The sequence below is a fragment of the Cynoglossus semilaevis genome, chromosome 10 (genome assembly GCF_000523025.1).
Source record: "Cynoglossus semilaevis isolate Cse_v1.0 chromosome 10, Cse_v1.0, whole genome shotgun sequence".
NCBI classification, from domain to species: Eukaryota; Metazoa; Chordata; class Actinopteri; order Pleuronectiformes; family Cynoglossidae; genus Cynoglossus; species Cynoglossus semilaevis.
In genome coordinates, this window is record NC_024316.1 from 16053416 (window position 1) to 16069749 (window position 16334).

A 16334-nucleotide genomic window follows, 5' to 3' on the forward strand; every position below is an offset into this window, starting at 1 on the left:
GAGAGGGAGGAGGAAGAAGAGGAAGAGGGGGAGGAAGAGGATGAAGGAAAGAAGGGAGGGGGAGCCGCTCGTCCGTTTGAGATGTTAGAGAGAAGAGCCCAGACCTGGTCATCCAACTGCTTGACACCACCCTGGAATCCACGGTCACAGTTACACTCCCAGACACAGGATGTCATTCACTGTTACACCACAAACATGCTGGCTCTCATGTCTCCTACTGTCTGAGTTAATGATTCCTGAACACCTCCACCTCCACCTCCACCTCCATGCACTGATGTCACCAGGGTTAGTCAACGTGATAAGAACGCACTCAGCGGCCACTTCGTAAGGAACATCTGTTACACTGCTTGTTAAAGGAGGTCACACTGTGAGAGGATGAAGGTGAATGACTACCCATGCTGACAACTTCACACACACACACACTCACACACACACATTGAACACTGATTCTGCCCAGTGACCTTTCATTAACCTAAAATTATCTATGTACCTCCTGCAGCTACGGTGAGTCAAAAAGTTCTTGATAATTGAAGAAAACTCTTTGCTTTTGACATGTATATATATATATATATATGTATATATATATATATAAAACCTACATCCTCATCAACAATTGTAAATATATTTTTTCTTACTTTCAATAAACTAAAAGTTTTTTATCTGCCTTGGGTTCCGTCCAACAGTGAAGCACAGAAACAGGTCATGACCAGGTGAGAAAAAAACATCCCCCAGAATTCTCCAAAGGAAACACTACTTGCAGAAGTGTTGAAACTTAAAAGCTGAAACTTGTGAAGATAAATAGCTTTGTTGTTCCATGAATATTTTTCTTGCTGTTTTTCTACGCCCATTTGACTCACCCAAGTGTTCCAACAAATGCCTCCCCCGGCCCCTTTATTCTAATAGATTAGTCGGTGCCAGAGTGAAGTGCGATACACTTCTGCCCACAGTCGGTCTAAACACCTGAGCATCACTTAGATCTGTAGACTTTATGTTCTGAGGCCATCGTGTTCCAAACATCCTCCCCGCTCTGATCCTCGGGGCAAGTACGATCTACTCTATTGATGTGGAAGAAGCAGGCTCTTTGATCACTTCACTTATCACCGAGGTGATGGTATTTGGGAGTGTGTTGGCAGTGTTACTGGAGCAAAGGTAAAGCTCCAAGAAGCTCCTCAACAGACCATTAATCACCGATCCATTTCCTGTGCTCTCATGATAACAGGCAGAGAAACAGTTTGCTCCGGATACGCAATTAGCACCGAGGCAAAAACAAACATTCAAACTTCAATGAAAACCCAGCTGTGAACATGTCATGCCTTGAAAATGAAACTCCAGGCCATAAAAAATATTAGGGGGCAACAGGGCAGGAAATTGAATTTTTCACCGGGGGCATTTACTCGGACAACTTCACAACAAACTGTGTTTTCTACAAACATGTAGTACTTTTACTTTTTAAACTTTAGCTAATGGGTTAATATATATATACACATAAATATATACATACATACATATATTTATATATATGGGTTTATATGTAAGTGTATTTATATGCACTGAACAACCTAACACCCATTATATAAAATGCCACATCAAAGCTGTATGTCTATAGACATGCCAGACACCATTCCACACATCAAACCACCAGTCCACTGGCCGACTGCAGTACTGTACCTGTTTGGCCCTTTTCATGCGAGTAGAGTAAGAACCTTTCTAAAAGGTGTCAAAAAGAGTAAAAAAAAAGAAGAAGAAGAAACATCGAGTGGGAGTAAAAAAAGAAGAAGAAGAAACATCGAGTTTTCGCACAGATACATAAAGGAATCTACTGAGAAAAGGTATCTAAAAAAACGCAGAATGAGAGGGAGTTTGAAGAGGGAATAAAGAGCAAAACAACACAGTGACAGAGAAAGAATGGTCTACAGGTTTCTGGTTCGTGCTGCAAAGCCCCTGAATGCAGCACTACTGGGATGCGTTCATGTTTTGGTTCCTTCCACTGACTTCTTTGTCAGTTGTTGTCTGTCTGGGAAACTGACCTTATCTCCTTGGTAGGCTCCTGGTAGCTGCCAGAAGTGAGGTTCCTGTCCCAGGTAGTCAAAGTTGCTGTAGGACAACTGAGTGCCTTCAGTGGAAACCTCCACGGTGAAGCCAGTGGTGAGGCGGTTGGAGCGCTGACGGTTCACCAGAGCGAATCCTTTGAAGTTCCCTGGAGTAAAGACTGACGACACCTGCAAAAGCACAAAGTGTCACCGAGCAGTAATCATATTTGCAGAACAAAAATATCATTTTAAAAGAAGAGACAAAAAAACCTGTGTTTTAAATATGATCCACAGAGAGCAGTAGAGCTACTGAGAAGTTTTTATTTATTTTTTTCAGACCTGGGACCGCTCACAGATGGAACCCAGACTTCCCTCAGTTCAGATTTAGCACTTCTTTACTCGGTCACACTAACTTGTGGAGAGGCTACCGCTACCGGCTACTGCTCTGCTGCTTAATCCAGTGCAAACTTGCAATTAGCTTGTTGCGGTGTGGTTTGAACGTGTCCTTGAAGTTCAGGACATGGCAAGAGTCCTTTATCATTAACTCGCTGCAGTGACTTTCAGGCCTTACCAGGTCTCGGTAGTAAGTGGAGCTGGAGCACTGCTGAGTGACGCCCATGCAGAAACAGGACAGGCAGCCATCTTTGTTTTCTTGGCTCAGATGGAAGGTTCCTGACTTGCAGCTGGAGCAAGAAGGACCTTCAACGTTCATCTGTAAACCCATGTCAGTTTTAGGGCAACCAGACATTTGAATGCAACCTCTGAGTCAGAGTTAATTAAAAAAAAACAACTATCTGAGTTCATCACCTTGCAGCGACACTCCAGACCACTGCAGGATTCTCGACCTCTGGGGTCACATTGATAGCAGTTACCTGAACCAGAAATGTGAAGACAATACTTTAGTATGCGCTAAACCTTAGGTCAATGCAAAAAAAAAAAGTCCTTTAAACATTATTCGTGATCTTGAAGTCCACAGATTGTAATACGAACGAACCATTGACTTCATTTCCAACAGTACATCTTTGTCCCAGCTGTGGGTTCCCAGTGTATCCAGCAGCACATCTGAAATAAAAATAATGGAGTGTGTTTGTTTAAGTAAACAAGAAGGAGGTGAAAAGTTGTACGTAACAAAAATAGGAAGGAGGCAGAGAAAACTGCAAGAGTTGATGGATCAGATTCCTTTTCTCTAAACACAAAGCAAACACCGATACACATAAACAAAGATTGACTCGGCTACCAGACACATAAAACTGTACTGCAGTTGTAACCAAAAAAAATAAACAGCAAACGCCCATCAGTTTGCAGGACCTCAACTTCAGTTTCTACGCATTTGACTGCAGACAAAAAAGATTTCCCTGGAGAAAAAGTAGAAGCCTTGCTTCCAGCAGAGATGGATGAAGCAGAAGAATTCAACATTCAACCCTGATGTTGAATCCATTTCTCTTGTGAAACACCTTCGAACAGGAACACAAGATTTGAACATCAACGGAAGAAAATGGGAGTCAGAAAATATCACCAGGCTTTCAAACTAAATTAACACTTACAGGAGAAAATTTTCCAGAACTTTGTGAAAGAGAGCACAGACGATTACAGGAGCACCAGATGAGGAGGCTCAAGCTGCGGCAGAGGACAGTTAATCCTTCAACCCAAGTGAAATACTCCCCTGTCACCAGAGCAAAGGCTTATTCAACATCCATGTACAGCTGCTGTCAGTCTTACCTCACCTGTCGAGGTCCACGGGTCAACTGCCAACAAAGAGGACTTCCTGCCTTGAACACTATTATATTACAAGAAAATCCCGTTTCTACTAACTTCTCAGACGATGAAAAGTTCTTCTAGCCCCAGTTACTATGTCAGTCTTTCCTGTCGGTGTTTGACAGATCCACAATTGTCCATGCGAGTTAAGTACAGACTTTAGCCTCAGTTACTACGTCAGTCTTTCCTGTCAGTGTTTGACAGATCCACAGATATAATTGTCCATGCGAGTTAAGTACAGACTTTGGGACAATATAATGTTTATAACCAGCAAAGAATAGAAAGCTTTTAATTACACACGAAAAACACATCATGAAAAAAAACTTAAAAAATACATTTTGTATTGCATTTGTATTCTAACTGATAAATGTATCACCATTCATAACAATCATTAAAATCTATTTCCAGTTTTGATTCAATGCTTGGAATGTTTGGTATAAAACGTAAAGTACTCACAAGTCTTTATCGTTGCCGCAAAATATCAAATGCTTAAGTATCGAATGAGTAGCTAAAAATTAGGGATGGCTCAATCTGATACCAAAGATCGGTAACAACTACTGTATAGCCTGTCCGACCAGATACCTGAGCGCAAATGCTTAACTTAACTTAACTTAGCACAATAGGAACAACGTCGCCTCAGCAAAGGCAGCCTGAGGAATGATGGAGGAGGAAAGAAGGTATCGGATTGAAATCTGTATCGGCAGAAACTCTAGGGTGCACTATTGGTATCGTACATGAAAAAGTTGTATCGAGCCATTCCTACTTAAAATCACTGTATATTGAGGGAAATTATTATTTATTATTTACTTATTATTAGGGAACTTATTATTATTATGAACTGTATCGGTGATGTTCTAGAACAATCTCATGTCTCTTACGGAGTTTTACATACTGTAGATGAAAGACTTTTCTTGAACACCACAACATATAATACGCTGATGACACAGACATGTGGAAGCAGCAAAAAGGCATCATTTAAATCAGTTCTTACTGCAGTCTCAAAAGTTGAGGTAGCGTAGCATTAAAAAACATAGACACATGTTTATACATGAGGTACTACAGACAGGTAATATCTTCACGAGAGGTCGTTGTGCAAATAGTAATAACATCAATCCAACAATTGAAACATACAATTTCAAAACCCATCAACACCGAGTCATACAATTTCAAAACCCATCAACACCCAGCACGACAATTGACAAACAAAGGCAATGCAATTGTAAGAACACCCTTAAGGTCTCCAAACTTGTCCCTTCATAGTTTCCATTCCAACACATAAATATAAAAATCAGAGCCTTGCAACATAAACATGTCTGAGAACACGGACACAGCATTCTCTAGTCATCAGGAATGATTTTGATAGGAATGGCCAGCCTTCCCAAGACAACGTGAAGAGAACCATCTTGACTTTTTTTGTGTTTACCCGAATTCTGCTCACCCTTGAGGAGCCTCAGTAGGTCCAAAACACCTGAATGGGAGTTTGTCTTCTTTTTCTGGAACGGTTTTTTAGTCACTTTCTTTGCAGTGGTGCCCTTGGTTTTAGAGTGAGTCGATGTCCGTTTGACGGTCGTTGTTGTTGTTGTTGATGTCGTGTACTTTTTCTTCGCAGTAGACGCCTTGTTTTTAGTGGGAGATGTTGTTGGCTTTACTGTGGTTGTTGATGTCGTATACTTTTTCTTTGGAGTGGAAGCCTTGTTTTTGGTAGGAGATGGTGTTGGTTTTGCTTTCGTTGTTGTAAACTTTTTCTTTGGAGTACTAACCTTGGTTTTAGTAGGACTTGCGGTTTTTGCTGTTGTTTTTATAGGTTTCTTTGTCGTGGTAGACTTTGTCTTCTTAGTAGATTTCATGGTCGTGGTAGGGGTTGTGGCTGTGGGATTTTTGCCCCTAGTATTTACCGAGTTGCTTCCTAGTTTTTTCTCATTCTGTTGTGAATTACTCCTGTGAGGTTTGGGGAAACTTTTCGATTTAACATCTGAAGGATTTCCATTCTCATGAGATGAATCTGATCTCAGAACCTTCTTATGAACATTAGTCTTTACAGGAAGACTAGAACCTTTTCCGGCAGCCTGGTCCGATTGTTTGTGCAGCTGAGGACCTCTAGCTGGGTTTGGTTTGTGAGCTGGAGGCTCCACTTGAAATTTAGTGATTGCTGGCTCGTCTTTGACCTGCTTTGGTTTTTTGGACTTTGGCGGTGAAACAGACCGCAGCCTATTTTTAGGTGTAATATTAGCCACCAACTTTGGTTTACTCAAAGTTGTTGTGAAGGTTTTTGTAGAACTTGTTGAGACTTCCCTTTTAGGTGACCTAGTGGCTGATTTGAAATTTGAAGTTATTTTCTTTGGCTTAGTTGTGGCTACTACTTTGAGTTTTCTATGTCTGTCTCTATGTGAGGAAGACACGGGTCTATTTACGGGAAGGTTAGGGGTGGGTATGCTTTTGGGCACGGTTGCTTTAATAGTGGGTGGAGTTTCTGTAGGTTTAAGTTGGGTCGGCGGCTCAGGTACAGAGTACTTCGGAGGTGGTAGGACTGTGGTGAGTAGAGGTAGAAACCTCCTCTCTTTGGGCGAATGGGAAACATGTCTTGTACGTTTCATCTTGTTCATCTCCTGGGCCAGGGCGGTGAAACCGTCGATTAAGATTTCTAGCCTCCCCTCTAGTCTACTCAAGCGGGACTCCATATCTGTGTATCCCTTCTCCAGTTCGTTAACCTTCTTGTTCTTCTCTGGGGCCGAATGCATGGAGATGAGCTCCATCAGCTGGGAGCTCAGGTGACCCTGATGGTCCTGCATTTGACGAATGCTCTCCTTCATATCGAGCGTGTTGCTTTCTAGCATGCTGAGGCGCTGGTTAAAGGTGTTCAGGTGGAGGCGAAGTAAGTGATGGAAGCTCAAGTGTCTGTCCTCCGCACTGGGGGTGAAACGCGATGGAAGTCTAGATGTTGGTCGATGAGGAACATTCATAGATTTGGTGGTCTCTAAAGTGTGAGGGCGAGTTTCAGTGGACAGTAAAGACCTAGTCGGGATGACAGTTGCTCCGGCAGTTGTAACAGGTGACATAAAGTCAAAGTCATCGTCGCCATCATCATTATCATTGCCACTGCCATATGGTATGATTTCTTTCTCCCAACTGAAATTGAACACTGCCTCAGCGCCACATCCCACAGGGAGGAAGCCCTCAATCTGCTTGTCCAGGAATGGGTGTCCACAACTGTCTGCAGCGGGCTTCTCTTCTCTTAACGTCAAAACAGCACAATCAGGTATGTTGCAGGAAGAGACCTTTAAATATTACACTATTTACAATGTGCAGCTTCCACCCAAGTCACCGCGTCATCTTTGCCCATGGAGTGACAAAGATTCATTAGGCAGACAGGAGTCCTCATAAATGCCACATCTACATTTATGTCATGAAGACCAAGAGAAAATACACTCCGTCTGTACACAGGGAGAAATCACATGAGCCAACAGCCTAACGATGCACTGCCAGAGAAGCACAAAGCAGAAGCAGGAAAGCAATCTGGGGGATACAGTTGGAATAAAGCAAAAGAAAGTTGGAAGCAAGAACGTAAAGCCAATAATCCCGAAGACAAATGTCATTCTTACATACAAATCGGCCTCACTTGTACTCCACAACCAAGAAAAGAAAAATCACAAATTCTCAACAATAAAGAAACCATATCTAGTTCTGCTCAACAACATTCCATCAGGTTGGAAACAACAGGACAAAGTTCAATCTTCAACCTCCCGGTCCATTCCATCTCTGACACAAACCTGCCTCAGAAAAACAAGACAAATGCACAACACGACTACAGACATGCTGAGATCACTCTCCTCTAGAGGAAAACATTGCCGGTGCCAGGCCCGTGCCAGCCCTGCTGCTGACCCCCCCCAAACACTGAGCAGTGTCCACTCAACCTTTCAGGGGAGGACAGTGTGGAAAAGTGAGAAGCAGAAAGAGGAAGAAAGGAATAAATGAAAGACCAGGAGCAGAACGTACCGTTCGCAGCGGCGGCCTGTGTATCCTTGAGGGCAGCTGTCACAGGTTGGCTGACCGTCAGAGGCCAGATAACAGGTTGGGGAAAACCTGTTGCAACAGAAGAGTCATTTCTTTTAATTTCAGAGCTCTTTGAAAATATTTGTTGTTGTTTTTATTAAGGAGTGGCAGTAAAAAACCATGTCAGACATGAACTCACTGGTTGCTGGATGCAGTTCCCGGACAGGGGCAGGGCTGGCAGGCCTGTGCACCACCTGATGCAGGGTTTCCATAATATCCAGGCTTACAGTTTTCACACCTTGGTCCATCCGTGTTATGGAGACATTGCTTTGAAATAGGACACATGCATCGGGAAGAAGATTTAAGATCCACTCCTCATGATTATACTTTCTTTAATGACTGAACAAGTTCAAACTGAGTCCAAGAAACCATTAGAACATTCCACCACAGGGTTGTGATCAAGGGGCCAACAGAGAAGATCAGAGAACTTACCAAACATCTGCCCGACTCTGGGTCACAGCTACTGGCATGACCGTGGCAGTCACACCTCTCACAAGTGCCCAGATAGAGGCCGGAGCTGGTGCGAGTGTATCCTTCATCGCACTCCTGCAACAACACACGGAAAACACCCGAGGTTAGAAACGTGTGAGTACAAGGAACAAAAAAAAGTGGGAACAGAAAAAGTGCAATTACAAAAAACCATAAATAAAAATGTCATAAAAAAAAGAGTCAAACAAGTCAAGACACAGCTACATTAACCTAAATTATTTTCTCTTTTTGAACTTATAGTTAAACGTAAACAAGAGACAGCAGTCGGGTTTGGTTACTTCATCTTATACTTGATGACTTTCCACACATTTTCTTTTGTTTTTGAGAATAAATCATTACAAAACAGGTCCAAGACACAGGCTTTTGGTCTATAAAAAGTGTTCACGATGTATAATAATAAGACTTCTTTTTTTAAAACTACTTCCACTTTGGTCTATAAAAAGTGTTCCCGATGTATAATCAGACTTCTTTTTTTTAAACTACTTCCACACCTGGCAGGAAGGTCCCTTGTATCCCTGGGGGCAGGCACACTCCTCAACTTCAAGAGCCCGTTCATTACCGGTGGAGTGAGGAAGAGCGATGTCCATCCTGATGTCTGAGATACTATCAAAAAAAACAAAACAATCGACACATAATTTAATTCAAAAACTTTTTGCAGTCGGATGGCTTGATCTTGTTGAACCAGAAAAAACTTTCAGCTTTACCTGCTCTCATCCACATTGTCTGCGTAGGTGGCTCTGATCATGAAGGCAGAAATATCAGCCAAGGCCATCAGGAGGTGCTCACGAGTGCATGGCTGCCCATCGGCTCGACGCCATGCAGACTGTAAGCCAGAGAGAAATGTTAGGTCTCATAAAGCGATGTAGGTCGACACATTTGTTTTGAAGGTGTAGGTGTATAACCAGCCCACCTCTCTGAAAACGACAGTGACGGTGTGAGGGACACGTGGCTGAGGCTTAGTCCCGGAGTAATGCTCCAGGAAGATACCGTTGCCCTGGATAACCACATCTGGCTGGCCATCAATCACCAGTGACCGGGGAGAGGGTGAGTATTGTACAGTGTAACGAAGTTCTCCTCCGTAAGCTGTCACCTGTGAGTAACAAGAGAAGAAAAAAAAAAACAAAACAGAAAAACAGTCAATGTCTTTTTCACCCACGTTGGGTTTGGCTGATAAATGAAAAGGTTCAAAGGAAGTGCGCTCTGTGGGTAAGAGCCGCCTTTTCAGCTAACATGTCGGGGCTCGACTTAGCAGGGGGGAAAAAAGCAGAGAAATCTCACTTAAAAACAACATGTCGGGGCTCGAGCAGGGGGGAAAAAAAGCAGAGAAATCTCACTTAAAAACCTAAAGCAGTTATTTCCTCTCTTATCCCTCAGCCTAGCAGTCTTTTTGTTTATTCCTCTCACCTTATCTCCCCTGAAGCTCTCAGGCAGGACCCAGTAGTAGATTTCATTGGGAATGCTGGAGAAGGAGCGGTAGACAACTTCAGAGAAACCCCTCTGAGAGATGCCATCAGAGATCGTTCTAGTGTTTCCGCTATTGGAGAGGGAGAAAAGCTGCCCGTTCACCCCTCCCTGCAACTGAGAGACAAACAGTTTGATCAGATGAGAGGTGAACAGTACGTGCTCTCAGACTTCATCAACTCCGCTCTTTCAACGAGTCAACTTTTGGCCTTTGGAAGAATTTGCTGATAGTGAACGGCACAATAAGTCAGTCAAACGTTCACGTCAGATAATATTCACCGCGCTCGTAGCCATTCACATTTTGACAAACTACCTGATGCCTATTCCAAGTAGAGCTGGAACACTGCTTGGTGACGCCCATGCAGAAGCAGCGTAGACAACCCTCGGGGTTGGCCTCTGATAGGTGGAAGAACCCGGCTTTGCACTCGTCGCACAGAGCGCCTGCCACGTTGTTCTGTAACACACACACACACACGTAGACACATGCACATGTGCAATCCATCTGCCTGTCAGGATGAGTTCCTAAATAAAATACGGGCCCGTGGACCATAAACGATCTGCAGGTTTAACAGCTGCTGTTAACGACAGAATGCTAGTATCTGACTTTACAGTTTGCATCTATACCTTGCAGCTGCAGGGGCTGCTGGAGCTGGAGGTTCCTCTCTTATCACAGGTGGAGCTTTCTGCAGGAGGGGGAAGCAGGGGAGAGAAGATGTCACTGAGGGGAGGAGGGGGGAAGGCAAACGTGGGAGTGTAACAGCCAGGGTGAATACCTGAAGTATGACTACAGCCCTCTGGTAATCATTAAACAGGGTTAAAAGCCACTTTATAATCGAGCTAACAGCGACTGAATCGTACGACAGGTAAAACACAACCAGGTGCAGCTCATGTCCACTTTTAAAGTACAAGTAAGTGCAGTTTTTTTCAACCATACTTACGGTTGGGAATGCATTTTCCGCTGGGCAGGAGGGGGTTACCGTGGTAACCAGGAGCACATCTGACAAATATAAATAAGATTATGAAATAGGAGTGGCAGAAAGAGTGATCTTATGAATGAACGTCACCTAATTCTCATCTAAAAAAACCTCATGAATGTAAAACGTCACCTAATTCTCATCTAAAAAAAACATTTAAACTTTAATCAAATGGAAAAAAGTGAAAAGAGTTTTCTCACTTTTCACAGCGTCTGCCTGTATAGCCGGGCCTGCAGGCGTCACACGTTGGCTGCTGGTCAACGTCGAGGAAGCAGGTGTCGGAGAACCTGGAGAGAGACCACGACGGTGAATGAAAATCAAATATTTACAATGGCAGCTTAGTCAGCCAGTGGGCAGGGGCAGGAATATCTCCATGAGGTCAGAATGATCAAAAATAATCCATTCTGTCACTGATGAAGCCTGTGGGTGGGGCGTTAGTTTTACCGGCGTGAAGTTTCATAGTATTCTCGGCGTTTTACCGGCGTGAAGTTTCATAGTATGGGCAGGGGCAGGGCTTGCAGTCATCTGAGCGACCTCGACTCGGGTCACCAAAGTATCCAGGGCGGCACTTATCACACTGTGGCCCCTCTGTGTTGTGCTGGCAGCTCTGTGGAAAGAAGTAAATACTCGTCATTCCCCTGCAGATTCTGGATACCCTGAGGGCTACGTTTGACAGCTTCGATGAGGTCGATAAAACGTATAACTTTAAATCAGACAAATCAGACAAAAAGCCACAGATAAGTGATGAAATTTTGTTATATTTGTATTGTAATATTTGTTCAGCTTCATTTGAATGATCACCATACAATAAAAATAAAACCATAAAACTCCTCGCCATAAAACTCCTCGCACATATTTGAAATGGTTAAAAAAGAATTACCAGACAGTGTCCGTTGACTGGGTGACACATATTTGAAATGGTTAAAAAATAATTACCAGACAGTGTCCGTTGACTGGGTCACAGGCGCTGGCGTGTCCATTACAGTTACATCCAGCGCACGTGCCCAGAAACTGGCCGGGCTTGCGTTCAAAGCCAGCAGCGCACAAGTGACAGGACAGGCCCGAGTATCCAGGAGGACATCTGAGGAAATGGTTCATGTAAATAAATGGGTCATCTCAAATTAGGAGTGTTTACATACAGTGTTTGCTATATATGCCGATGATACTTTATTTATTTTTGTGCACGTAAAGTTAAGTAACTGTAAAACTTAACTTTTAAGCTAAAAAACGCACACCATCCCTGAATGTATTTTGCTACAAAATACAGACACACATGATACGCCTAAAAAGTCTGTATGGACGACAGGGGGCGCTTACCTGCACTCCTCAACGTCCTTAGCGTGACCCTGAGTCGTGAACTCTACCGAAGTGGTATCCATGATGATGTCGCTGAGCGCCACACTGACCATGTGGTCATCATATATGGTGCGGATGCGGATGCTCTCCAAGTCAGACAGGGTCATCATCAGGTCTTCTCTAGTTACGCTGCGACCATTGGAGTACTGCCAAAAGTCCTACAAGGACAGCAGGTGATTAGCTTCAGTCATACGTGTGGTAGGGTTAATTAATTAGAGACATAAAAACATCATTTTTTAAATTTTTTTAATTCATTAATTTTTATTTTTTCCACCAGTGCAACAACCAACCTCTGTGAATTTGATGTCTTTCTGGTTGACCACTTGAGGGGAGGTGGTGCTGCCTCTGCGGGACACAAGCATGCGTCCATTTCCGACCAGTACCACGTCTGGCTTCTCCACAAGGTCCGAAAGACCTCGGGTCAGCGTGTACCGCACCTTGTACTTCAGAGAGCCTCCGTAGGAGTCGACCTATGAACCAAAGATTCTCATTACTAAGTTGGATTTAAGTGTAAATGTTTTATTTAAAAAATAATAATTAACTCATTACCTTGTTACCCAAAAACTGTCGTGGCAAAACCCAGAAGGAGTCGATGTTGAGGAAACGACGAGACAGGTCGACAAGTTGAAACTCCTCCATTTCTGGGTTGATGAGGAGCTGAGTGGAGGAGAGAGGAGGAGTGCCTGGTCTGGATGGATACGTTACATTTACTCCTGAAAGCAGAGATAACAGACTCGCTCACTCACATGGCCGTCACGTGTGACCCACACAGCTGAACCCTGTCAGTTTGAACAAGTCATTGTTTGTATTGCCTTTGTAATCCTCCTCGTCGGTGAAACGCAGGGTGATTCTGTTGCGGTAGCGACCGGTGCTCTTGCAGTTCTTGGAGACCCCAGCGCAGAAGCACGACACGCAGCGGCCGTCCACGCTGAAGTGACCGTCGGGACAATCACCTGACGATAACAACAGTTTCTTTTTATTTCACCTATTCTATTTTTACACTGACTAAAATGTCTTTTTTTCTGTTTATGAACCGTGGTGACTGTACCTGGGTTGGTATTGGTGATGAGGGTGAGAACTCCGTCAGGGATACCGAACACCAGGCCTTTGGCATTGATGGCCTCGCAGGTGTAGGCGCCCTGATCCGCCTCTTTCACGTCGCGGATGGTGAGTGTGCCGCGGCCGTTCTCACTGATCATACTGACCCTGGAAACACAGGAGAAATATACACAAGTATATCAACTCTGATATATATTTATAAGTATATAAACTGTGAAGGCTTAATCCAACACACACTCCAGGACACGCCCAGAATAAACATTCTGAAATTATAAACTGTGATTGCTTAATCCAACACACACTCCGGGACACGCCCAGAATAAACATTCTGAAACAGGAACGTGCAGTGTAGAAGTACGCCACAAAAATCTGGGTAATTAGAGTCAGACTCTAAACAAACAATACCGTTATATCAGTGTTTCACAAACCATTTTTCTGGGGACCCATATTTTCAAAGTCACAAACCTTCGCGACCCAAGTCAATAGACATTATCTGTAAACTTCTGTCAAACATGATATGAGGACTCTCTGCTAACCGCTACATTATAAACCCAAGATTAAAATCTTCTACAAAGTGTAATTTTGTGTGTTTTTTGTCCTCTGTAACACCCTTATATTAATAAACATCCCACAGCTATCAAAGACAATAGAGTGGATTTTCTTGTCTTAACGTTTTTTCGTTTTCAAAATCTGACAAGTTTTAAAATTCTCACATCTTAAAGGACCTCCCATTGTCGATCTACACAAAAGAAATTGACTGAAGGGAATTATAGGTATTTTTAATTATGGTGAAAAAGTCCAGAGAGAAACAAATGGAAAGAACAGAATGATTTAGTCTAATGGTTTGGTTCTTGCTGCTTCAACAGATGATGATTTAATCACCAGCAGAAGGAAGACAAAACCCAGTTGCATGGTTAAAACCGTCAGACCGCCTGCAGCTGTGATTTGCGCTCTTGTGCTGACACGAGAGACTGTTCTGATGAATGAGCTTTTCAATAGAACGCTGATGATTACAATTCACCAGGGTTTGGTTTTTTTTCTCTCTTCAAACCAACCTGCCGCTGGTGGGGATGTGTCCCCAGTTCAGCCTCCAAGAAATGATGGGCGTTGGCACTCCAACAGCCTGACAGGTAAACGTTACCGTCGCCCCGCGAGCCGCCTCCTTGGACTCTTCTGGTGGACTTGTCACAGTAGGAGGCGCTGAGGAGAGGAGTTGATAAATCGCATGTTAATGTATATGTGGATCAAATGACGTGTCAGAAAGAATGCTGAGAAAGTTGACGGCTGTCGGTCTGAGACTTACTGCAGCCATATTCATCCGAGCGGTCGGGGCAGTCGGGCTCTTCATCGCACTGATAACTGGCTGGGATGCAGGTACGATCGCTCAGGCACTCAAACTGCTCAGGAGCACATCTGTCACTCGGACCTTTGGTGGCTGCAGTGACGGGAACAATGGGAGATTCACAGCAGAGGTTGATAAACACTGGGATTACACTGATTTAGAAAGTGATTACTGCAAATGTTTTTAACTCACGGCAGTCGGTCTCATCCGAGCTGTCTTCACAGTCGTTGTCTCCGTCACAGCGCCAAAGCTTGAGAGCGCAGCGACCGTTCTTACACTTGAACTCATTGGGTTCACATGGAGATGGAGTTCCTGCAGGACGAGGGACGATGAATTGATTGTTTTTGGAAACTTAGAAAATTAACTCTGCAGTGCAGATGTTTCACTGACCCAACATGTTTTTTTTTTTAAACAATTAAATATTGTTCAATACAAAGTTGCTTCATTTATCATTGCTGTAAGTCAATAGCTTCAACCAAATCAATAAAATGCAACAGTTTCAAAACACACTTGTAATGTGTGTTATATATTATGTGTTGTTGTCATCTGGTGGATATGCAACATATTAACTCCAATGTTTTAGCTGCGTAAATTCTCACAAAAATTATCATCTGGATAAAGGAAAGAAAGCGCAATATTTGTCATTGTGCCACAGCACACAATGGAAATGTGACTTCTGCTTTTAAGTGAGCGGGGGGGGGGAAACTCCCAGGGAGCAGTGTGTGGGGACGACGTTAGTGGTAACTTGGCAGCTGGTGGACTTGAACCTAAAACCTTCCAGGCCCAACTCTGCTTCCTTAACCCCTAAGCCACCGCTGCCTGAACAGAATGGAAGAAGAAACATTAACCAGCAGGAGAATCTATAGCGGATCCTGACGTGGGCGGGGCACCTGGACCAAGAATGCAGGAAGCAGGAAACCGGCCAAATAACTCCGTGTGGGTTTTCCAGGGTCACTGCTGCAGACACTGACCCGACAACCGTGGGCAGCAGGAAAGGGGGGTCGCTGCTGTATCTCCAGTAGGATGTGGGGGGCGGGGGTTGTGTTCACACATATGTGTTTGCCATCTGCTAGCTATCTTACCACATCTGTACTCATCGCTTCCGTCTGAGCAGTCCCTCTCTCCGTCGCAGATATAGTCCCGTGGGATACACTCTCCACTCTGACACGTGGCCTGGTCGGCTCTACAGGGACCCGGTGGGCTGTAAGGTCGAGGGGGCTTCCTGGAGGTGGTCGTCGTGGTGGGAGGTGTGGTGTGGACCCGAGGGACCGGCAACTCTACAACAGACCTCAGATTTAATCTCAGCGAACGTACAGCTGTGTCTGTGATTTTGTCGACCGTCACCAAGACAGGAGTCTGTGCTGTTAGAACGAGCCGGCAAAGGGGGCTCCACGTCACTCACCACAGTTGTTCTCATCACTCATGTCTCTGCAGTCTGGTCGATTGTCACACAGGTATTCCATCAGGATACATGTGCCATCGCCACACCTGTGCTCATCGGGCATGCAGGGCCTGATGTTGGGGGTTACTGTGAGAAATGCAGAAGGGAGGGGCGAGGGAGTCACAGACATGCAAGCCAAGGCTGAAACCACGGCCCAAAACCACACCGATGTCACATCACTGCAAAAATACATCAACTCATCAACCAAACCAATGAGTGTTTTAATGTCGAACCACAGCAGGTGCAGCTCAGGCCTGTGGTGGAGACTATCACTACGGCAGCGCTTCAGGAATCAAACGAGATTAATAATAAATATATTTGGATTTTCAGTTGATTTCTGTGCAGAGTTCATTAAGACAGACTCAACAGAGGGAGCT

The 16334-nt window shown here is 44.1% G+C and overlaps 1 protein-coding gene across 8 annotated transcripts in view; it reads right to left on the bottom strand.

Annotated features, from left to right (window-relative positions):
* The window catches only part of hspg2 (heparan sulfate proteoglycan 2), a 91278-nt gene that overhangs the window by 33391 nt on the left and 41553 nt on the right, over nucleotides 1–16334 (bottom strand). For all 8 annotated transcript variants that reach the window (XM_025059608.1, XM_025059609.1, XM_025059605.1 and 5 more), the window contains exons 7-33: nucleotides 15919–16044; nucleotides 15599–15793; nucleotides 14709–14828; nucleotides 14478–14609; nucleotides 14230–14374; nucleotides 13164–13321; nucleotides 12928–13068; nucleotides 12665–12828; nucleotides 12406–12585; nucleotides 12077–12273; nucleotides 11696–11840; nucleotides 11239–11366; nucleotides 10960–11046; nucleotides 10724–10782; nucleotides 10410–10468; nucleotides 10099–10239; nucleotides 9729–9902; nucleotides 9235–9414; nucleotides 9029–9147; nucleotides 8816–8927; nucleotides 8268–8381; nucleotides 7975–8102; nucleotides 7779–7865; nucleotides 3025–3092; nucleotides 2838–2902; nucleotides 2602–2742; nucleotides 2028–2219 (exon numbers count right to left, since the gene is read on the bottom strand). In XM_025059608.1, coding sequence (XP_024915376.1) covers nucleotides 2028–2219; nucleotides 2602–2742; nucleotides 2838–2902; nucleotides 3025–3092; nucleotides 7779–7865; nucleotides 7975–8102; nucleotides 8268–8381; nucleotides 8816–8927; nucleotides 9029–9147; nucleotides 9235–9414; nucleotides 9729–9902; nucleotides 10099–10239; nucleotides 10410–10468; nucleotides 10724–10782; nucleotides 10960–11046; nucleotides 11239–11366; nucleotides 11696–11840; nucleotides 12077–12273; nucleotides 12406–12585; nucleotides 12665–12828; nucleotides 12928–13068; nucleotides 13164–13321; nucleotides 14230–14374; nucleotides 14478–14609; nucleotides 14709–14828; nucleotides 15599–15793; nucleotides 15919–16044 — 3557 coding nt within the window. The remainder of the gene's footprint in view (nucleotides 1–2027; nucleotides 2220–2601; nucleotides 2743–2837; nucleotides 2903–3024; nucleotides 3093–7778; nucleotides 7866–7974; nucleotides 8103–8267; nucleotides 8382–8815; nucleotides 8928–9028; nucleotides 9148–9234; nucleotides 9415–9728; nucleotides 9903–10098; nucleotides 10240–10409; nucleotides 10469–10723; nucleotides 10783–10959; nucleotides 11047–11238; nucleotides 11367–11695; nucleotides 11841–12076; nucleotides 12274–12405; nucleotides 12586–12664; nucleotides 12829–12927; nucleotides 13069–13163; nucleotides 13322–14229; nucleotides 14375–14477; nucleotides 14610–14708; nucleotides 14829–15598; nucleotides 15794–15918; nucleotides 16045–16334) is intronic.